Source organism: Lepisosteus platostomus, chromosome 8, assembly GCF_059453375.1.
Source record: "Lepisosteus platostomus isolate fLepPlt1 chromosome 8, fLepPlt1.hap1, whole genome shotgun sequence".
Lineage (NCBI taxonomy): Eukaryota > Metazoa > Chordata > Actinopteri > Semionotiformes > Lepisosteidae > Lepisosteus > Lepisosteus platostomus.
The window spans coordinates 40,624,471-40,648,794 of record NC_142618.1 but is presented as its reverse complement, the minus strand read 5'-3'; the positions used below and the strand labels follow the sequence as shown (position 1 = coordinate 40,648,794).

General features: G+C 35.4%; 1 protein-coding gene across 1 annotated transcript; it reads right to left on the bottom strand.

Annotated features, from left to right (window-relative positions):
* Window positions 1-547: 547 nt before the first annotated feature.
* On the bottom strand, window positions 548-21,728 carry hacd1 (3-hydroxyacyl-CoA dehydratase 1). The gene is made up of 7 exons (XM_088643430.1): window positions 21,392-21,728; window positions 13,304-13,421; window positions 12,121-12,139; window positions 11,932-12,020; window positions 8,115-8,236; window positions 4,538-4,716; window positions 548-2,473 (listed from the first exon to the last, which is right to left on the bottom strand). The coding sequence occupies exons 1-7, from the start codon at window positions 21,505-21,507 to the stop codon at window positions 2,391-2,393; spliced, it is 726 nt and encodes a 241-aa protein (XP_088499556.1). The 5' UTR covers window positions 21,508-21,728; the 3' UTR covers window positions 548-2,390.
* Window positions 21,729-24,324: the final 2,596 nt, after the last annotated feature.

The following is a 24,324-nucleotide window of genomic DNA, read 5'->3' as shown; positions in this document are numbered from 1 at the left end:
TAAGTTTATAAGCAAAGTAGGTACTGTATAATGCTGAGTGGTAAAATATGCACAATACCTCTGTGATAACAGTAACTCTATGAAACTACTGTATAGGGGCCATTAATTAGTCTAATATGAAGCAAATAAGTACTATTCAGTATCTGTTTTGCAGAACCTAAAGGAACAGATCCTAGTTTTATTTGACAATACTGTAGATATAAACTATAGAGTACTTCAAAAATAAACAGCACAACTACAATGTTTTTATGTTCAGTTTAATACACATACATTACATGCACAAAAGTACTGACCTAAAATACTAGTACATGTACTGTATTATTGTTAAGACATACTGTAAAACAATTTATTATGTTGTTCCTAAGGTGTACTGCTATGCTAAGTTGCATGTTAACTGTTAAATTGCTCTTAGTGGTTACTTTTGTGCATACTGTAGTACCTTGAATAAGTACAGCACTGCTTCATACATTTTAGTAAACTAACACAGTGTTCATTCCTTTCAGTGAAGTGCAATTCCAAAGGCACAAACTCCACATTTGTCCACAAGTTCTGATGATTTCCTTTAATATCATATCAGGTTTTTCTGCTGCACGCCCACATACACTTTTTGAACATCGCTTGCAATACTTCTTTCCATTCCTCACAGAATCCCTTCAAATTTTACCAATCAGGACTCCAGCCTGAAGCAGTTACAACATCCAAGGTACACAGAAACATCAAATGATGCAGAACTAAAGTTCTACTTGCTTTAGAACTTCTTTCACAGTTTTTACAAAGCGTCATATCTGTGCTCATTAACTCAATTGAATTAAAAGCACAGAAATTGGATGTACCACTGCCCAGAGCACAAAAATGTTCCTAAAGGTCAAAATTATGATTACCGTCATCTAAAATTGTACTGTATCTACATAGTATATGGTCTTCCTTTTTTTGTTTAGCTGCACATAACATGGAAATGATCTCATTGTAGTACAAACAGCACCTTTGAAACGGTAAGTGAACTCTGTAGTGCTCTGCAGTGATGCACCATATTACTGCAAATAAGAAATTCTACAGCTATTTACAAAAAAACTTGCCTTTACTTCTTTCAGTAAGTTATACATCCAGTTTAAATTTCGATCCAGAAACAAGAACAAGAAAAATATTTAAAGTGTGTCATTTTAACTAGGAATTAAAATTTAACTAAATTGACTAAAAGCCTTTTTAGTATTCTGTGCTTACATTTGTTTTGCATATTCCTAAGGTTTTACGGGATGTTTCATAATCCTTTATGTGTTATTACATTACATCCATAACAAAATTGGCTTTACAGTTACTGGGCTTTTAAATAGGTGATGCTACTGTACGCAATTGAAAGATACAAGAATATGTTCGATCTTTCCTTAAAAGTGGTGGTTTACTGAATTGGTTTTAGCTGAAGAAAGCAGGTTATGAAAAAAGAATAAATGGCATATTTTCTAAGGAAAAAGTAAAATGTGGCTTCATCCAAACCTGGCAACATCTTTAGAAGTGCATGTAACCCACAATTGCAGAGCCTAGAACTTGTAACCCTGCATTTTTGTTTTGGAATGAACTGTAACAGAACGTCCTAAAGATTGGACATTCCAGGAACTCAGCGGTTCCAGTTCAACTACAGCCTTATTTATCTGCACAATGAGCATGGGTTTCATCAAACATGTTGAAAAGTAATCAGAAATGTAGTAAATCAGCATATCTCATTCATAAACAAGCTAAAAAACATGGTAAGATTTAATGTATTTTCATCAAATACTTTGACACATCATATTGTTCCTGCTGCATATTGAAAGACTAATAACAGTAATATAAACTGTAATTAACTATTGTAAACAGCTATTACAAGCATTTAAGTATTTTTACAGTATCCAATTGTCTTTTAAAAAAGCAATCATACCTTTCTTCTTTTGCTTGTTTGCCCTTTGAAGTCTTTATTTTAGAAGCAAAAACTCTTTGACAGCAAACTCGTTTCAGCATTTTTACTTGGTATGCATTCTGTTTTCTGTTTTTGTTTATGTGATGAACACATGAGAAAAAACTGAGCTTTACCATTTTCTTTTTTTTTACATATACAGGTAGCTCAAAATATATCAAGACACTGGAGAGAAACCGCTAAAAATATTTCCAGTAGAAAAACGACACATATCTGATCAGAGTAATAAGGCATCTCTCCTTCCTTTGCACCAATTTGTGGGTTTTAGGGTTAGAGACGTATTGCAGATTGGTGAAAAGAGATAAAGGAGTCCACATAATTTCATGCACAGCCATTTATTCTGGTTCCATGATTGTTAGTCAAGCTTCTTTTCCTGGGACATGGTGGCCGAGCTGGACCATCTTGTAATCTCGAGAGAAGCCAGGCTGGCTCTTCAGCCGTTCTACTCATCCTTTTCCACGATCACCTCCCCATGAAGCACCTTCCTCCTTTGGCGGAGCATGTGGAAGTACAGTTGTGGAAACACTTTCAAGGAAAAAAACAAACAAAAGAGACGCGAGGTTGAGCATTCAATAATAGGCAGGCGATATGGAAGTTACTGCCCCAACGCACCACAGCAATGTTATTTCAGCTCATAAAATGTATCTAATTTTGAACAATAAATGTGCATGTGTGGATGATTTCCCAGTTAATTTCATGCCATATTCTAAAAGAAAACTTAAGACGCTTGAATGTAAACAATTTACAATGAACAATTGTTCTCTCCCCCCCCCAACTTTTAATCTGAGCATCAGAGTGTTTATACAGCATTTTCTCATTTTAATAATAACCGAGAATACCAATGTGTGAAAAACGTGAGGTCTGTGTTGACATATCTTATGATTTCTTTTACTTTATTTTGACTTTACTTACAGAGTGAACTAACTTTACTTGCTCATAAAAAGGCTGAGTACTGCCCATCTACAGGATGTAGGTTTATGAAATTGCTTGGCAAGTAGAGGTTACTGCCTTAATAAAATACATAATAGTTTTACTTAAAAATAATTCACCAATGTAAATATTAAAGGTCTGGAGAGAACAGTAGATTTAACCTAATGTATACCTAAGAGTATTATTTATTCTAACATTTTATAAACATAAACATAACTGTTCATACAAAAATACTTTGAATTGGAATTCACTAAGATTTTCCATTCAAATCTATGTGATTTGTTATATTTTACTGTTCATTTAATTGTGATTTATGCTGGAAAGGTGCTTTTTCAAAATTCCTGTTAAAGTGATACACCTACTGTATTAAAGTTCTCTTATCAGTAAACCACTTAACCTAACAGGGTTATGGCTCCCCGGCCATGAGTCTGAGCTGCAGTATCATAGCTTTCAAGGTGGGACTGACAGCACAGTCTGCTGTCACCCTTGCTGGGGTGTCACCCTCCATTGTAGAGCCACAGAAAAAGGAACAATATAGAACAGTCAACCCCAATCAGGTATTCATCTTTGGAGATGAATACCTACAAGAACAAGGGGAGAGCATACAAACACCACAGAAGCCGCTATCTGAGGACAAAACTGAAATGAGAACCCTGTAGCAGCACAATTTACTGCTACATCCTCTCTACTATTCTACACAGAAACTAGTGACTGTTTAAATAAAATGATTATGAATATATTTTGAGAGTGAGAAACAGACCATCATGGTTGACTAGAATATCAGAAGTAACTCAATTAGCATGTTAGACAGGACAAGGAAAATGAAAGATGCCACAGACATATCTGTCATCTGTTTTGTTACATATATTGTAGTCCCACTACCAAGTGCCTCGGTCTATACCCATCCTTCACTTTAGGCTTACTATAAACTCTTTGCCTATTGGGCAGAAACTTTTAGAACCCAGGAAAAATATTATTTTTCAAACTCACATTGTCACATACACATATGGATATTTTCAATGAAGTAAAGCCTTAGTACGTGGAGAAATCCACATGTACAAATCAAAATATATGGTACGTATAAATGTACATTAAATTCATATTCAATAACAATACACAAAGGAGCAAATAAAGGTTAATACCACACTGAAACATATACAACAGAAACACAACATTTCAGCTGTAGAGACATCTTCAGGAGTGACACACACATCTATGGTGTGAACCTGGATTATGACATTAGTCAGTTGTGTCTGGGATTCTCTCAGAAAGCATTGGACAACTAACAGTAGGACAACTGTGGTCAACTGAACTTTAATTGTCTAGGTTTTCCTAGGCCTTTGGTCCAAGAAGAACCCTCCAAACACCTTATGGGCACATTTAATTTGGGCAGTGATATTAGCGAGAACAGCACGACACCTCAAACTAGCGCTCACTCATCTGTAGGCCCTATGGAGCTTTCAAAGTGTGAATGAGTCTAAGGAGAGATCAAAGAGTGTAATAATAATAATAATAATAATAATAATAATAATAATAATAATAATAATAATAATAATAATAATAATCGGCTGATTTAAGTTAAATATTTAAGTTAAATAATGTGTTTATTGTGTTCAAAAATTTGTCCACAATAATATACAGTATGCATCTCTTACTTACATGGTATATAGGAGATCATGACAATGATAAGGAAGATGTAGTAATCAAAAGAGACATTGTATTTGTTGGGAAGCCTCATGGAAAACATGCCAGACTTTTGAACGTAAGGCAGAGCAGCATAAATGGTCATGAGTTCACCAACCACTCCAACTGGGTACAGGACAATAAAGAAGTTGTATCTGGAAAAGACAAACATAGTAGAAAAGGTCAGGGGCAGAAAAAATGAATACTCTCCACATTCTTACAACTCCTACAACAGCACAGCCAGTATACACCGAACACCTCTGAGGCCTTGGCGACATGCATAAAACCACACTGAGAAAACATCTCGTAAGAAAATAACACAATCAAGTTTTAAAATGCCTTTTAGGACACACAGTTCTTTCCTTCATATTATGTTAACACTAATGTTTTTCCCCTTTTCAAAAATGTAATGCATATTTTGCTCGGAAATACTGTAAATGTTACAATTCTGGAAATTTTAATTTAAGTACTTTACTACATAAAAGTGACCTTTTCCACTTAAAATGTGGCCTAAAAATAGTTATCAAACATAATAGTTTCGTCAGTTATGGGATGAAAATTTGACCTTTTCTGTCTTCATGTTAAATTGGCAGATAAAAATATATCCTGCACTCTGAAAACTAGGCTCCTTGAAATTAGAGTTCCATACTTAGTACTAAAGTACATCAGATGAGAGGGATCCTAGGCCAGCATAGTACTGCCTCCTTTTGAGTGTGGTATAGTACAATGAATCAGATTCACTGGATCTTAGCACCTGACTCAGTTAAGCCATCAGATGCACTATATTTAGTGATCCAAGCCTTGAGAATCTAGTATTTACAGTGGCAGAAGTTAAGGAGACTGTCTCAGTGGATGTGAAAGAAATGTTCGAAGTGCATTCCATGACCAAAACAGATGGCCTTTAAAATGGGAGCAGCTGAATCTGAAACCCTCCCAAGGCCTTCTCCCTCTCCTCAGCTTAAAGGGGCCACCCCTACATGTCAGACAGACGTTTTGCAGCCCTCGTCTCATACATTGACACATAACATGAAAAAGACACCATTTCATGTTTAAGAAGGACACGGTACAAAACCAAAACTGAAACACTAGACTGACAGTGACAAAGCTTTCATGCTATTTATGTTTGATCAAATCCTAGAAAAACACAGCTCAAGTTAAACTCAGTGCACATCTGGCAATGTTTTATCCCATCAAGGTTTACTTCTATGTTGTTCACTTCTACATTATTAAAATAAACTTTAATTAATTATTTAAAGTAATTAAAAGTAATTATAATACAGTGTAATATTTCAGTCATGCAGTTGATAAAATCAACCAAACCTAAAATGTACCATCAATGTATACAATGTAGCCTCTTCACTTTTTAAATATTTTTTAATTCCCCAAACAGCATATCAAGTGTGTAACAAGTTATAGAAGAACATTGCTTAGCCATTGAGTATTTCCAAAACAGTATTTCTGTTACTTTAATTAATATCTTGTCCCTGTTCATATCATTTTGAATTTGGTAATTGGTTTTACACAAGATCTGTACTTGTACTTCTTGTACTTGTAGTTCTTCTATGTAAAAGTAATGTTTTTGGCAATGTCTAACAGAAATGCCATTATTACAGATGCAAACTGGAGGCTATGGAGATATTTCACAAAATTAAATCACCAAACCTAATGGCTTTCTCCTCACAGATGTTTTTTCTGCTTTGATAACCTTTTGTCTTTCTCAGAATGTTTAGTGTGCCTAGCAGTGATAAAAAAATACACTACAAAATTCATATAAAAGACAAAAAACTGACGCAAAACTGCTAAGGAATAAAATTTCTGTGATGCTAACATAAACTACACTTTAGAGCAATAATAACACTTTCTCTCTACATATCAGCCCAGACCCTGCTAGTACCTCCACTAAACAAACCTGCCAACATACTGATATCTTGATGAGATTTTGTGGTACAGACTTTGTATGACCAGGCCTTAAATTCTCCTTACTATATTCCAGAGGGTTACCCTCTGGTTTCATTCTATTGGTCTTTTTTTCAGTGGTTGAAAATTAGTCAGCATTTCAATATTGTACAGGGAGAAATGGGGAAAAAATCAATTTTGAAAAAATAAAAAAGGTTGCAGTAAATTTACAAATAAGAGGATAAAATTTAACTATAGAAAATAAATCACAGATGGATAAGAATACAAGAGATACGAATACAAAAGAACGTTTTGAGGCAGCTTATTTAAATATATTTCATATATATATATTTGAAATTTTAGTAAAATTTAAGATGAAATTTTACTAAAAGAAAAAACTTTCTTGTCCCATCAACAACCCAGGTGAGCATGCTACAGGCATTTAGCCTCATGCATTCTTTGACAGCACCAAAGTGCCCTTCTCACAAAACAGTAACTTTACAGTTTATCAACTGCAAGCTCTCTAAAGAGAATTTCTGTGAGATTTCTTAACTCATGAATTCCTATGGCAAGTGCATTAGCCAGCAGCCATATCACCCTGCAACTCACAACTGGCAACCCACTGAAGCTAAGCAGGTGAGAGCCTGGTCAGTACCTGGATGGGAGACCTCCTGGGAAAAACTAAGGTTGCTGCTGGAAGAGGTGTTAGTGGGGCCAGCAGGGGGTTCTCTCCCTGCAGTCCATGTGGGTCCTAATGCCCCAGTATAGTGACGGGGACACAATACTGTAAACAGGCGCTGTCCTTTGGATGAGATGTAAAACCGAGGTCCTGACTCTCTGTGGTCATTAAAAATCCCAGGGTGTTTCTTGAAAAGAGTAGGGGTGAACCCCAGTGTCCTGGCCAAATTTCCCATTGGCCCTTACCAATCATGGCCTCCTAATAATCCCCATCTATGAATTGGCTTCATTACTCTGCTTTCCTCCCCCCTGATAGCTGATGTGTTGTGAGCGCTCTGGCGCACTATGGCTGCTGTTGCATCATCCAGGTGGGGCTGCACATTTGGTGGTGGTGGAGGGGAGTCCCCATTACCTTCAAAGCGCTTTGAGTGGAGTGTCCAGAGAAGTACTATATAAGTGTAAGCAATTATTATTATTATTCACTGCACTTTTCATGTACTGCAAGCCCAGGGCTGACAAATCCAGTTTTGGTAAGTCTACAGAATAACATTTTTATCACTCTATAATTTACCCACGTGACATTTGGGCATGTGTGGAGGAACACTGTAAGTAAAAATGCTCTTAAACACAGCTTTTTTAGAAAGGTTATGCTAAATATGTTGAAGCTTAAAATAAGACGATATGACCTTGTTTGACAGAATTAAACATGAACTTATTTAATAAGAATCCAAAAACTATAAAGGGCCTACAACATATATTAATTTTCTGTTATAACAATTTGTTTCAAATTAAATAATTCCCATTTTAGAATTAGTATGGTATTAATGTTTTCCTTCAAGAGGGAACACAAACTCTTGCTACCAATGCACAATCCTGACACTAACAGTATATGTTGCAAGGAAAATTAATCCAATGGCATGTTTGCGAAGCTCATGCAAACACCATGCATGCCAACCAACCCCACGGCACACTTCTCCACCTGGCCCATTTGATGAAATATGGCAAGTGGTTCAGCAGATTGAATGTATAGAAGGAATATCTTGTAATCTCTGTCACCGTCCAGACGACCAGGAAAAGGACAACACTCTCCTCATTCTGGATCTTCCAAAAAAAGTCAAGAACAAACACACAAACCAATAAACCAGTGACATGTATGACAATTCGGCCACCTTACAGACACAATGAATGACATGGAATGGATGAATGACATAAAAAAGTATGTCACCAGGAGTAAAACAAGCTTGAACACAGCTCAAGTTCATTTTAATATCAGGGTGACTTGTGTCTATAAAAGTAGCATTGAAAGCTTTCAGCAGTGGAAATGAGTACTTCTTTTTCTAATTCTTTAAAAAGAAATGTTTAAATAACTGTCAACAGGAATGAAAATTAAATATAGTTAATGCCTGACAACTCCTTATTCAATGACAAAAAACATTCCTCACACATTTCAAAGAGTGCCACATTTTCTTCTGGGCATTAGGAAACATTTTTTTTTTCACTAGCCTTCTGGAATACAGTACATTTCCTGATACTTTCAAAGGTCTGAAACTGTTTCCTTGTGTAACTTAAGGAGGACAGCAAAATCTGAAGCATGATGTAATTCAAAATCTTGTTGATTTAGCGTTGAAAATATGACTCTTGCTGGACAGATCTTCGGCACAATACAGGTTTTACTAGCTACAGATACTTTTCAGACGATATCAGGTTCTGAATGTGTAATTAAAAACATTTTTTAGTTCTAACTATATTAATTACGTATTTCCATAGGTGCCTTATTAGCCAAAGCTGCACAAGACCCCTTAGCTCACATAACCTATGCTATGCAATTGGAGGCAACTAGTTCACATCTAAATACTGGATATTATGGTGTTCAAGTATGCTGGAGTAACATTTCAGACCGATATGCCCTGTATCTAGTTGGTTTATATGAAGGAAGTGAGTGGGGGGCTTATTTGAGGTAATAAAGACAGCAGGATCCTGCTTGGTGGGGTTGAGTTGCCAATTCGCACCTGAAGTAAGTTCCCATATCACTTTTCCACCGTCCACCACAGCAGACTAAAAGAATTTGGGTGCCCTTGCATGTGCTCATGGGGTAGAGGAGCTGTGCTCCTAGAGTGCACCAAGTCACTGTATAGCTGCCTTGTGTCAATTAGGTTTCCCTGTTTTCTCAACCTGTCTGCCTTAGACTTATTTCCACACTGTTTCAGAAACACATCTCTTGTCTATCAACACATCAAATACATTAAAAGAATGTATGGTGATGTACAGTACGAGTTCCTTTCATGGAAATCCTGCATTCTTGGTCTAGATTTCTGAATCAGCAGGGGGCACTGAGGATCTATGTGCTCCAACAGAGCTGAAAGGGACAACAGTGGCCAAATCTGTCAGGGCCTGCAGATTGTGCCTACAGCAGCAACAGCCCTTCTTGTCCAGAAAAGTGGGGGCCTATACGAAAGCTGCAGATCAAGCCATATCCCCAAGAAGATGAAGAAGACAGTGCCTGCCGTGTCAGCACAGTGACCACACTCAGCACTGACAGCAGAGAGTTGAGGGAGTATGAAGAGACCTGCCATGATTGTAAGTCATGTGACTTAGTGTTTTAATGCAGACACTGAAAAAGGCAGGCCTTAAAGCATTAGAGTAAATAGTGCCAGTAAAATGGAGTGTATAGAGCTTAAAGAGCTCAGCTACAAAACAGACCTGAAAGCTTGAAAGCTTGATAACGGCTAATGTTATACAGTCCTAAGAAATGTCCTAAGAAAACCCCTGGTTGTTCAGGCTGGCTCTAGTGAACAAGGAAAATGATATGTTCTCTTTTTTGAGAACTACAGAAATCTCAATGGGGTCACAAGTAAAGACGTGTACCTCCCCTGGAACCAACAAAGTGCTTCAGTTCTGTCAATTTGAGAAGTGGGGACAGCTACACTTGAGAATTGAGAGAAAAGCGCTTGTGCATTTCTTGTGTATTAAGGCAGCAGGCACCCCAAGATGTACCACCTCCTCCAGTGGGAAACCAAGTTCCTGTGGAACGAAGTGGAGCCAGAGGGGATGACAACTGACAGATTCAGAGATGTAGAGCCATGGCCCTTCCCAAAGAGATTCATTGAGGAGCTTCATTGGCCAGGCCTTTTACAGTTGGAGGTGTCTTTGGGACTTTGGAGACATTGCAGATCCCCTCCACTGGCCCACTGTAAAGAGGACCCCAGCTGCATAGATAGAGAACTGTGAGCGGATGTATCAATACAGAGACTGAGTGTGTGGTTAAATCTGTTTGTTTGCTGATTCTGGAATCCCAAAAACTGTTGGAATTTGCAGTTTTACCTAGTGCATGTTTTTTATTGTCATTACTTTACAGTATATGAACCAGTAACCTGTGTACTGTAGCTTCATTCAGCTTTTCAAGAGATCTTCACTGTGTCTGCACCTCAAATAGTGTATATTTGACAATTCAGTTTATTTGTATACTGTTTTGTTTGCCTTGTTAAAAAATGTTTCTCCAACTTAAGTGAAAGGATTTTATGTTAAAATCATACAATGCACAACTAGTACAACCAAGATTAGAATACCGTTTAGTTTTGATCCCCACGATACAAAAAGATATAGCTGCCCTGGAATCTGTCCAGAAGAGCAAACAGATAATGTACATTCCTGTCCTCAGAGGAAAGTCCTAAAATGACATGCTAAAAGAACTGAATCTTTCTAGCCCTGAAGACCTTATAAAAGTATTTCAAATCATTAAAGGTACTGACAGTCAACCATGTCGACTTCTTTGGTATCAACAGTGAGACATGAACCAGAGGAGAAAAAAGGAAACTACAGGGAAACAGGAAACAGAGAACAGGAGGCACAATTTTCACTAGGTTTTGTGGGGTCTGAAACCCACTCATGTTGTTGGAAGCTGACAACATTGCTTCTTTCAAAGAAATTAACTGGTTGAGATCCTTGGATCAATTAACTATAATTTAATTATTATTTAAATGAGTCAGATGAGCTGAATGACCCTTTTGTCTCTCTAAATATTATCTTATTTTCTCATTTTCACTGATACATCTGTGAATTTGTTTTGTACATTAAACATGTGCAGTTGTCCCCACTAGATGGCAACATACTGAAATTCAGTTGTATTATTAATGATCAGACTGGTCACGTCAGTTTGGGAGAAACACAGACTCTAGTGAATGTTTCTGAAGATTTTAATTAATAATGAATGGAATATAGGGCAAAGGAAAAAAAGTAACATTATTTGAAATATATATACAGTAAGTGCTTAAAGATTTTTTTAACAATGACTGTACTGGTCTAATGCCTTATTCAAAGTAGTTTATATTTACTCAGCCAGACATTTTATTGGATTAATCTGAACAAAGTAGGTAAGCTCTACAAAACCAGATCGTCTTCTGGGTCTGAACCCACACCTTTTTAACTGCAAGTCCAGAACCCTAGTCACAACCCACACAACTTTGAAAAAAACCCAACAATTTCCTACTTTTAAAAATTTACTAAAAAGATATTTGAGGTACTGTTTGATGTGTTAAACAGTATGTTACAAATTGCATTGAACACATAAGTTCATAAAGGTATTAAATTAATTCTAACAGGACATACAATAATCTCCAAATGTTTTGTGAATCAAAAGTATGAACAACATACAGTCCTTCATTTTTCCACTATTAAACTTGATTAAAAATGAAAGTAATCATCATTAAAAGTACAGATACCCTTACTTTTCAGGGTATTATATACTGTTGTATAACCACACTTGTATGAGTAATCCAAAGTATAAGTGTTCAAGTTACCTGTTTAATGCTGTGAGTAATGAACCAAACCATATAGATTCTAGAAGACACTTGGACCCCAGTCACAATCACAGACGTGCGCACCATTCCTTGAAAAAAAACAATGATATATTATTATATATTAGAATATATTATTAACATTATATATTTTTTGTAAATTCAACAAAAAAAACCCAATTATATACATACCAACTGCACAATGGAAAACCTGAAAATAGAAAACAAAAGTCAAACCAATATGTCATAACATGATTATACGAAATCTTATACTAGCTTCGAGTAAATGTCTGATGTCAGAATATGCCATTGGACATATCTTGCCTTATATTAAATATTGTGAACACATTCAACAAGCTCATGTGACTGTAGTGAGCCTACAGTACCTGAAATATGAGAATAGTCAGTCTGTCTAGCTAGCCTTAATACTGTACTGTACCTTACATTAGAGGAAGCCTTAAGAAGTACATTGTTGAAGCAACACAACAAAAAAAACCTTTTGTAAATGTATGGTACCCTAATGTGATTAGTAACAACATGCTTTCCTCTTGAAGAAACCTAAGGTTTAATATGGGACAATATTATTACATTATTCCCAACATCTTTCACATAGACTATAAGAAAAAGACACAGTACGCATGCTTTACAAATGGTAATGTGGAACTAAACCTCACAGAAGGATTCCTGATTTGTCTTTCCTATATTAGCCTCATGGTAAATAACAATTTTATCAGATAGTCTTTTTTTCTCAAAGCAGTTTTAAAGTTGATTATTTCTCCTTTTTTTAATACATCCTCTTTGATATGCGCATCAAGTCATCCACATCTTTGTTCCAAACGCTGCTCTTTGAGCAATTCAGGAGCTCAAGAGCAGATTTGTACTAGCAGGTGGAGGACAGAAACAGCTCTTAGTGGTAATGCCTTGCATCCTTCTGGCAAGCACCAAAGGTCACTGCACCGGATATCTCAAATTCAGCAGAGGTTAGTGAATTGATTGTCACCGCATATTGTGCGAAATGCACAGGTCTAGTCTGAAACTGCAACCTCCAGGTCAAAGGTGCCATACTGTATTGACATAGGCTTGTGTAGTCTAAGGAAGTTTTCCTGAGGAATTAAGATGAAAAACCTGTGGAATTCCAGCCCTCAAGATCTCAATTGAGTATTAAAAATTTAGTTTAAGAATATGTATAATGTAACATTACCATAGAGGAAGGGTAATTTTTATACCAATTGGTCAAAACTAACATAGTTTTCAGTGTTCTCTCAGTTCCTAACTAAAACCATTTATTAAAGAATAAAGAAACAAGTCACCGACTAAATTCTCTCTGAAGATGAGTTTAGAGATAATAACATTCAAATAGGAACACTGTTTTTACCTCAAGTAATGCAAATGTCTGGAAAAACTTGAGCGTTTTTGATATACTCTTGTAGAGACCCTTGTGTGTTCCTTTCTGTATATAAAAGCGGATCATAGCCACAGCCAACACCAGCCACCTAAATATGAAAGAAAAAAAAAGTAAATTTCTGCATCTTCTGTAATTTTCTGCATAATGCAGTAAATACAGTGGCTCAAAATTCCAAAATAAAGATGTGTACCCATAGGAATAAGAAGAAAACTAAAAATCCCAAACACATATCCTACATAAAAGTCAAAAGTTATAGGTGTTCATTATTTTCAATGTTGAATACGTGCAATAAATTATTTCTTTGTTATCAGTTGTTTTTTGTTATGGACACTTCACATTATACTGTCCATCACCTATATTTATGTTTTTCATGCCCTGTAATGTCTCTGTCTACAGTAAAACATTAAATTCTACTAATTCAAAAGACTGGGGTAGCAACTGAAAGCCCGAAGAGATATAATATTTTACTGTTATTTTACTACAGAGTCTGAAACTCTACCCTGAAGAAAAATATCTCTGTTTTGAGGTGTCATCCAGATCCTTATGTTTCTGGAAACTACCCATCTTATAGCCTACAAAATCAACAGAAAATAATAAATAATAAAGACAGTGGTAATGAACTAAAGCAGGGCTCAGCAACCCTGGTCCTGTGGAGCCACAGTCTTGCAGGTTTTATAGGCAGCTATAAAGGTTATTGAGCAGCATTCTAGGAAGCACATTGGCTCCTCCTAATTAAGCAACTGGCATCCCCAATTAAGTCATTCTCAGAGCTCAGCTGGAATTAAATTTAAAGAAACCGTAGCTCTCCGTGACCAGGATTAAAAATCCCTGATGTAAATGGTTATAATTATAAATCTCCACAACAGTATCCCTAAGACAGGTTCCAGCCTGGCCTGACCCAGTAAGATCTAGAGTTAGCACTACAGTATGTGACAATCACAGCACCTTTCATAGAACTTTTATTCGATGTTGTTATGCTTCAGGACATAAAGCTGATTAGAAATGAGAGGGAGGTCATTGCATTTAGCTAAGTCATCTGACGATCTCATCCAGCTGTTTCTTGAAAGAATCCAAGGCATTAGCTTCAAAAACATACTTTAGATAGCTTGTTTGAAAGTCTCGTAACCCTTTGTGCAAAGATATCAGTTTTAAAAGCACTTTTCTGTAATGTCCGCTTTTGTTTTCTGGTTCACTAAAATGTTTCACAATGGATGTTCCCATTTCTTTAGTAGTGTTTACTCTCAAATGAAATATTTCAATCTTACCAGGAAACAACAGCCAAAAGCAGACATTTTGTGCCCAAACTACCCCAACTACTATCCATTACAAAACACTTTTATAACAAAACAGTAGAGTGAATATGTACAGTATATGACCTTGGTTGTTTGTCTTTCTCAAATCAGCTTGTTAACAGTTATGAAAATCATTTACTTACATACCGCAGAATTTTAATTTAAGCATTTATATAGTAATTCCACGTTTCTACTGTATAGTTTAGCATTAAATGCCCAATTCTGGATTTAAATTATACTCAACACAAAATTATAAAAAACTCAAACTTTTTACTGTTTGCAGCAGCTTTTGTACAGGGGAAATAATTGGTGTTTCTGTAAAATCATTTCTGATGAGTTTAAGCAAAAACAGTCACAATAAATCACACACAGACTTCCTGATAAGATGTAACTGCCCAAAGCACATTAAACAATAGTTAATAAATACAAAGTATCACTACATAAATTTCACAAAAACTGGTATCCAACTAAAAAATACACATAATGTACAATCATCAATATGATTCTGCAGTTAAAGCTTTTGCTCACTGTCTTGGATTTAGTCTACATTCCAAAATTATCTGTTAGTTCTACCAACTATTTCAACAATGTCAATTATTCCGACAATGATAATAACATTAATAATTACTTTTATTTTGTATTTCTCTTTCCATCCCAAGGATCCCAAAGCACCTTACATGCAGAATGATTCTATCTCATCCACCACTGAAGTGTAGAACACATCTGGGAGTTGAGTTGCAGTCTTGTAGGCACCAGCTGCCCAACTACAGAGATTTAGCATAAAAGTGAGAAATTCTTTGAACTAATGGAGAACTTTAGGGAGGCCAGATAGTATTTAAAGTGCAATTAATCCAGCACGGCACTTTCTATAGTACCAAGTCACCATCTTGGCACATTTGCTCAGAAATTCAGGTCAAGGGGGAAGAATACCAAATACAAGCTCAACAAAAACCACTTTCAAGCAGCAACCTGATGTTCCCTAGAGGTCGCTTATCCCAGAAATTATATGGCCCAGCTTTGCTTAGGCTTTCAGATCAGACAATATTAGGCACCATGTTAGTAACATGGCTGATGTTTTATTAGAATAAAGAATCAATGTAAAGCAACAGTCACCTGTGAAAAACACTTAGTTTTATTTTCTATAAGCTTCTCATAGCTGAAGAGGTATCACTAGAAATGAGCTGATCTACAGTATGCCCTGCTTGACCAATTCAAAACATTGCTACACACAGAGAGACATTTAGGGAATGTCTTATATTTTTGATAGTGATCATTTCACTAAGCCACATCAACGTTCAAAGCTACAAGACATTTACTTTACTATACTGGGTTTATCGTTACAAATTCCTCCCTATAAAAGTGAGAGATTACCTTGTTCTCTCACTGACCAGAAGACTTCCTCATGACTCTGAAAATGAACACTTTAACACTTAAAAAAGAAATTATAAAAAAAACTCTGTTATCCCTAGTGTGCTTCGTAGTATCAGTATGAATCTCCTTAGGTACCAGATGTAAAATTTGTCTGCAAATGCCCACTCAGTGATGCCCATCCCAGAATGCCCAGTCAACTCCCCATCTAATACCAATGCATTTTGGAAACTGTAAACAAGGAATTACTTACAGTATGCAGCTACGATCTTTATTGCATTTTCTCAATGTATGATTTATTTTTTCCACAAAAAATGAAGGGACTATTTTGTTGTTTTTTTTGGTGTTTGTATGGATCTGTACTGCTATCATTCAACCCAGGAAAAACATACTTTTGGGGTTCTTTTTTAAATTAATTTAAAATTGTCACCATCAAAGTCAGTTTACAAATTATTTTGCAGGGGAGTAAATGGTGATGTTGATTGTGTCACAGGACTCATATTGATTAATTACAACAAAATCTTAAAAGCTTTTTATTGGTGTCTGCAAAAGCATTTCAATTCAAGCCCGTTCAGTCTTACATTATAATTTGTAATGTAAATAGGGGATGTGCCGAAGGAGTGATTGAGTATTAACCTGTACAGTAAGAAATTACAAATGGTAATGCAGGAGGTTTTACTACCAGAATGGAAAAAATAATACAGTTACTATAGAAAGGTTTCAAGGGTGTACTTCTTTGTCCTTATAACACACGTTGTCCCACAATACAGAAAATATTACATATTTTCCTTATCTGGATGAGACTTTGAATCAAAGAATACCAATGATCTCTTACATTTAGAAAGTTAATGGCAAGTGTGATCCCAAAACAGTAATGCAGCAATGTTCTATGTAACTTTAAAACAAAGGTTTGATATCATACATTCATTACACACTGTACCAAATACAAAATTATTGTAAAACATAAGCTTAATTGTCTGAAAATATTTAATTTAAGTATTTTAATATTAACGTTAATATTAATTTGAGCATTGTTCTTGTGGTTGTGATGGCTCAGGACCACTTGATGGAATACTGTAAACACACAACTACCACTACCCCATTTATTATTCTATATTTAACACCTGCTCAATTGTTTTTAACCTCAATGGCACAATTTATGAAAGAAGATGTATGCATTTAGATGATAATAACAGGCTTAGTGGCCTATATAATGAACAGGTTTGTTGTGAGTTACTTTAGTGGTGATATGGCCATAACAGACGTGAATCAAATGCATCAAGAGAAAAATACAGATAAAACATATTTTTACATTTTGTGGGGTGTATTCAAATCGAAACTAGACTTCACCTAAATTGTGTAACGAAAACGCACTTTTTTGTCATGCACTGATGTATTCAAGAGTAACTAAAAAAATACACTGTAACTTGCGAAGTCAGAAATGTATTTTTAAGAGGTGATCACTCACTAGGACACACCAGCCCTCCCACTAATCAAATGTTAATGGAAGTCTGTTCAGACCAAGCAGAACTTTAAGCAATCATTAGTGCTGTGATGGATGAAATTCATGGGACGGGGACCAAAGCTACTGGTGTAGGTTGAAATGATAATTGAGTCCCAGCTATTACAGTAGTCAGCATCACAGTCAAGCTGAGACAACTGGCACCTCCTGTCAATAATACACTACATATTTTCTGAAAGGAAATGGCATAGAATCATCACCAATAGGTACTGGGGTCCACACTAGTTAACCTCCATGACTTTGTCTTGAAACTAAAAATAATCATTTTTCAAGCTAAAAAAGTAAAAAAAACTAGAGATTAAAAAAAAACTTGCAGAAAGATGTGTTTCTTAAACCTTAGCCCATGGTAGAACTCCTAGACTGAGAGCTGATAAGTTACAAAGCAATTATTGCCAGATACTGTAGGGTAATTATTTTTCAGTTACAGTAATTTAGAAGAAGATTAAAGCAAATAATTAGCTTGAACTTTTACCACTCAGTTTTCCCTAAGCAAAGGTCTAGACATTAAACATGACACATAAAAAGCTGATTGCAAAATATTCATTAGAAGGTGCAATACTGTACATACAGTAGAAGGACATCAGGCTTTGAAAGAAAAACTTACCCAGAGTCACAGAGATGCAATCACAACACACTCTGGAATGCAGATAACCTAAAATGAAGTTCTGAACATAATATATTGCTCATATTTTTTATTCGATCAGAGTCTCCTGGAAAAATATATGACAATTTGAATTGGGTAAGAAAACCATCCTTTTTGTTCCCGTGTTCCCATTAAAAAAACTAATAACACCAGCAATGGGCTTTTATTGCCAATGCAAGTAAAACTGCAGAAATCTGTGATTTACAGTATTCCAATATACTTTATTTTCCAAAGACAGAATCAGCTGCACAAAGATGCTATTTGGAATTTAACATTTATATTTCACTCCCTAATGCTTCACAGTGGTATTTGGAAATTTCTTGTAATAGCCTGCATATTTTTATGCTTGCATTCTAACCTACTGTACTCCTAATACTGCCACCAGCTATCTGAGGGAATCAAGGTGGCTCAGCCCATAGCCAGACATATACTCCTCATTGACCAGGTTAAAGATGCTATAAGATCAAACACTGAACATACAATACAATGTTTTTCGGTTGTCAGTTTATAGATTTCAATAATTGACCACTTATCATGGTTTCACATAAAGCTTGCTGGAAAAGTGATGAGAACAGAAGTGCTCTTGAATTCTAAAAAAAAACAGTTTAATTTACAAAAGTATCAGCAGAAAAAGACTAAAGATTTATAACTCAAAAATTAAATTTAATAATTTAATCATTCTTAAACAGATACATTCTAAAAATGATCCTTAATATCCCCCTCACTTAACATTCTAATTTCACTACTCTCGACACTTTAGGGAATTACAAATAATTAGACTGATGGAATAATGTGCCATTATTTCAGAGGATTTTTTCACAGTTCACAAACATTATTGTATTCCTTACATTCTACATAAAACAGAATACATTGTACACTATAGAAACACCTCCTTCACATCTGCATCTAAGTGTTCTTACATTTGTTTCCAAAACAGAACCAATGGCTTTTTTAGACTCCTAAAATGACAGTTCTTCTGGTCCTTTCCCATATTCTGTAGATACAGCAGCCATACTGACAAGTTTGTGAAGGACTATATAATTATTAACAAAGTCAACATCTAAAACACTAATGTACTGTATATCCTACACCTGAATAAGTGGCTAACATTGTTTATTCTTTTAGAAAAAAAACTATTTCTTTGTTCTTTGTTCATTTCCAGTGAAATCATATAGTTTATGGTTGCTGTAAATGGTTACGTGCCATGATAGCTGCCCTAGAAAAAAGAAAACACTTTCTTTTATTTCACTTGATTACTACATTATCTTTCAGTGTCCAGTCTTTTGAGATCTGAATTACCTGACTTAACTCCTTCTAAAACTGGATGCAGGTACCAACACTTTGAAATTATTGGATGTGCTTGTCTTGAAATGTCAATAACAATGCACTTCTGCCACCCCTTGCAACTTAACAGAAAAAAGAAAGCATTTCTTAAAGACTTTGTTAGCAAGATCGTGTTAAGGAAAATTGATTGCTTCCCATTATGCTACTTCTATAAAGTTATTTACTGCATGTCATAAAAGTGCTCCTCATGACATTGAACTGTGCTGCAAATATGCTGTAATACCCAGTTGATTTGGTAATACGTATGTACTGTATGTGTACAGCTACAATTATCTCAGAAACACAAATTAGAGTCAGATGTCAAGTTTAATTACTGTACTTTACATAACATTCAGTATTTTAAATAAGGTATTTATATCACATTTATTTGTGTTAGGGCTTTAACACATTGTACATCAGCACACCTGTAAGTTTTTGATGATAGCCTTGCTTCTGAATAATTGATTGAAGGCCATTATCTGCCAGTTTACGTTTTATCCTCCAGTTCCCAGTATTTTGGCAAAACATTTCCTTTGATTTTAGGAATTAACAATGTAATCCTACAGTATCATAAATTCAGTACAGTACTGTTGCACAATTCCTGGAATGAATTAGACTTTTTCTCCTCCTCAATTAAAATGACAGAGATACAGTATGTTGTTCTTTTTTATGTATCATTATAAAACTACATTTTGGTTATGTGAATAAATCACACTAGCAAAACAAATGTATAGTAGACACCACAGTATCTTAATTCATATGAAAACAAAATGTATGAAAAATAAAAACTAGTTTCAAACTGATCTTCTGCATAAATGTATAAGCTAACAGAGCTTTACAAATTTATAGCTTAATAAATTTAAAAAGGCCGACAAGTTATGTTTTAAGATCTTTAAAGAGAATTGAATTTTGCCTTCTCACTAATTTCGCCAATACCATATATATAGATAATATAGTAAACACTAACATGACATAAAACCGAAGTATAAAACGCAAATGAAATACATTTTAATCCCGTTTGCACTTATTTAAAAAATTCAAGCATCTATTTTTTTAATATATATATATACTATAATGGTTTACATGCAAAACATTTCCATTAATACGGATTTCAAAGATTTTAAGGCTTAAAAGACTACAGTATTGTACTGACAAATGGTAATGATTAAATAACGACAATTAATTAACAGACTATTTTTGAAATCCTTGTTCAATCGATAAATTAAAATCATAATTTATAAAGCAGGATGCATGTACATAGATATGATCATAATTACTGAGCTTTTCGGGCAAGTACACATAATTGATTTTACTTGCTGATTAAATCTTTATAATCCGTTGTAAAAATATGTATTCAGTGATATTTCTAATATAAGAAAAGTTAATAATGTACAATCATGTTAATAATAATAATAATAATAATAATAATAATAATAATAATAATAATAATAATAATAATACGGTCTTCTCGGGTTTAAGAGCGCCGAAACTCCTAAAGCCAGTAAAATGTGCCTACTGAGCGTTTCGCTCTCCCAGACCGGAGCTCCAGTATCAGAGCTGAATCTATACTTATCACCGCAACTGTCAAGACAGGAGAGATGACGCCAACACCGTGTAATCGACCGTATTAGGAAAAGCTGAACGTGCTTCGGGGCTCTCCCTCTGAAGCACAGACTAGCCATTTATGTGTTTTCAGATTATAAAAATATGTTTTTAATACTATTATACTTCTCTTACACGCAATACACGTAAATGCGTGAACTGTTGCTCCACTCCCCAGCGCATGAACTTAAAAGCAGATCAGATACGCAGAAACTTGCTCCTTTAAACGGCAACGCTGCCATGCCGCAAGAGGTAACGCTGCATATAAAAGGGAGTGGCGAAGAATAATGAGAATTATAATTACATACCCGGCTGTCATGGCAATGTTGTAAAACGTCAGCCATGCGGTGGCGAGGACGCGTTTGCCCTTTTTCTTGTTGTTTTCCTTCTCCTCAACCGCGCCGTCCTCCTCACTGGACGCCATGGTACCAGGGACAGAGTGGGCAAGTCAGAAAAGGAGCAGGAGCACGGCTGACAGCTGGAGCTGAGAGCAGCACAGTCATCCATCCATGGATCAAACGGCACCCCCTCTCGCGGGATCACTGCTGAGCAACAAGTGCCTGACACGTCCAGAGAGCCTCATTAGCTACAGGGCGAAGGGGCGCGTTAAAATGTAATGTGCGCACTTGTGTACTTGGCAATAATTTAGTGGCCAGGGACCAAAAGAATAGTATGCTACTTAGATATGTTGTGCGTGTACTGTATATGGAGAAATGTTTTTTTTTTAAAGTTTGTTAAAACAAGATACAGAGATCTTTGGGAAGTAGACATTATTATTTTACTTTTTATTAATTTCTCCAGTACTCCGTGGTGTGTTTGTTCCCGATTAACTTTGGTTAGTAGCTTATTTAATATATTGACAGATAGTTGTTCTCTTTTTTAATGTCATTATCTAAAAATGAACCAGCTGTTCTTAAATGTGTATCATAATATATTTTTTTTCAGACAAACAGAACCTTCTCAGTAATAAACATATCCTTGTGGAAGGACAAATGTGACTGCCATCATTGTGAGATAAATTTAATAATATCAGTAATATTTTAACAGAAGGGTAGAGGGTTGTAAAATATTAGTATATTTAGATTTTATTTATATTAGAAATTCAGAGTTAGAGTGAAGAAGAACCACCAATAACATCCCTCTTTCTATGTGTTCATTCCAAATATTTACAATATTGTAACAATGTGTAGTCTAGGGCCTCTGATCACCTTAATCCGCCCCTTAATTTGACTACAGAAACACAGTTTCAACTTTCCAATAAAAGGACAACACACTGTGCTACCATCATGCTTAAAAAATCCTGAAACATCTGTGGGATATTACAAAGGAGGTCAGTATCTATTCAGTGATACAGTATACAGTAGAACGTAGCTTTAGGGACTGCAGTGGAGAAGATAGAACAACATTTGTTTCACATCCCTGCCTATGTGCCTGCTATAGCCAAGCAGTAGAAAAATAATGTATATCTTGTAAGGGAAACCGAAAAAATATAATACTTTTTAACTGACTTTGGCTATACAAAGGTAGGTAGGTTAGGTCCTCTTTTCAGGCCATAAAGGCCCATGCACCACCTTTTTTCCTCAACCATCCAACACCGGAAGTGAAGGTGATGTGGTCAGCATCACACTATCACGCTCCGGACAGCCTATTATTCCCAGAAGGATTAACCCCCAGTGCTCATTTGGAAAGCAGACCTGGGAGCCGTCTGGAAGGAATTAGAGCAAGTTACAGTATATCGCTTTCCCCTACCTAGGATTGAACCTGGGACCTTCTAGTCAGGAGCTAGATACCCTCGCCATCTGAGCTACCACAGCTCCTCCTTTGGCTATACATATGGGATTTTATAAGAAAGTTGGGGATAGCAAAATGCAAGTATCAACTTATTAGGATTGTTCTGGTGTTTTTTAAAACTACTGTAAATATAGTAATAAGTAAATTATTAAGTGAATATAAATACATCTTCAACAAGGCTGACGTGATTGTTATCAAAATTCAGCAGACTGCAGTTAATATAAGGAACAGAATAATAACAAAACTAAAAAGGTTTTATATTTGGGGGCTATTTGGGTTCTACCGTACTACTTTAAAACTACTTGATTTTCAAGTAATATTTGCTTTCAAAGTCAGTTAATTTGTCATTTCTAGCTTTAAAAATTTACTGTGTTCATTTACATGCACTACAGTCCCAGTCCTCCTTGACTACTCTGACGTTCTGTGCAATACCAATGTAATAACACATCAAAAACACAAATTCAGTGTCGTATTTATAGCACTCGATTTATTCCTAACATATATTATTTGAGAACACATTTGTTTCTTTAATCTAAAGTTGTTTTTCATCTATGAAGTCACATTTCACCTTTGATTTCCTGCAAAGATTTTGCTAGTGCAGTCCCCTATATCCTCCAAAGTTTAGAAAAAAATATTAATTCCATGCCCACTTTGGTTTTCTCTACACATACTGTCATCTTAAAATATTTTTAAAAAGAGACAGAATAAGGTTATTTTCGACACAAGGGATGTTAACAGAAATCTATGATTGAGTTTCTCAAACGTCTACCTATGGAAATGAAGCTTTCCTTGTTTTAAAAAAATATTATCTAACCACTGAGAATTAAGATTACATAAAATTTTACTATTTAAATACTTGGTATGCGGAATACTAGGACCAAGGCAGATGAAAAATGTCTGTACCGAGCTATACTGCCCCCTAGTCTCAAGGCGACTAACCAGAATCAGATTAATAACATGCTACAATACAGTAGTGTGGCCACAAAAAGTAGATCTGGTGCTTCATATTCTGTACTGATTTCAAAGCCTTATTCTTAGAGATGTATACTGTCACGGTCAAAGCAAAGTAATAAACCATACCTTGAAAGCATGACAAAAGCGCAGAGCAATATAGAAAAACACGACATAAACCGAAAATCTTGGTGTAAATATCACAAATGGCCTGGAAAATAACGTAAAGGTCTCTTGTGTATAGTTACAGTACATGTGTAATAAAGGTTTATAACAGGCAATTTTAAATGTTGTATTAAAATAATTAACATGACCTACTTTCTGTATAATATTTAAATATGGAATCATTCTTTATTTCGTTGTGTAAGGTTTTATATATTCCTATCAATAATTAAACAGAAATCAGCATTATAATCCGATAAGGCCAGTCAGTCAAAACTGGGTCAAATTCTGGAAAAAAATATAAACTGTATGTATACTGTATATAGCAGAGCCACCA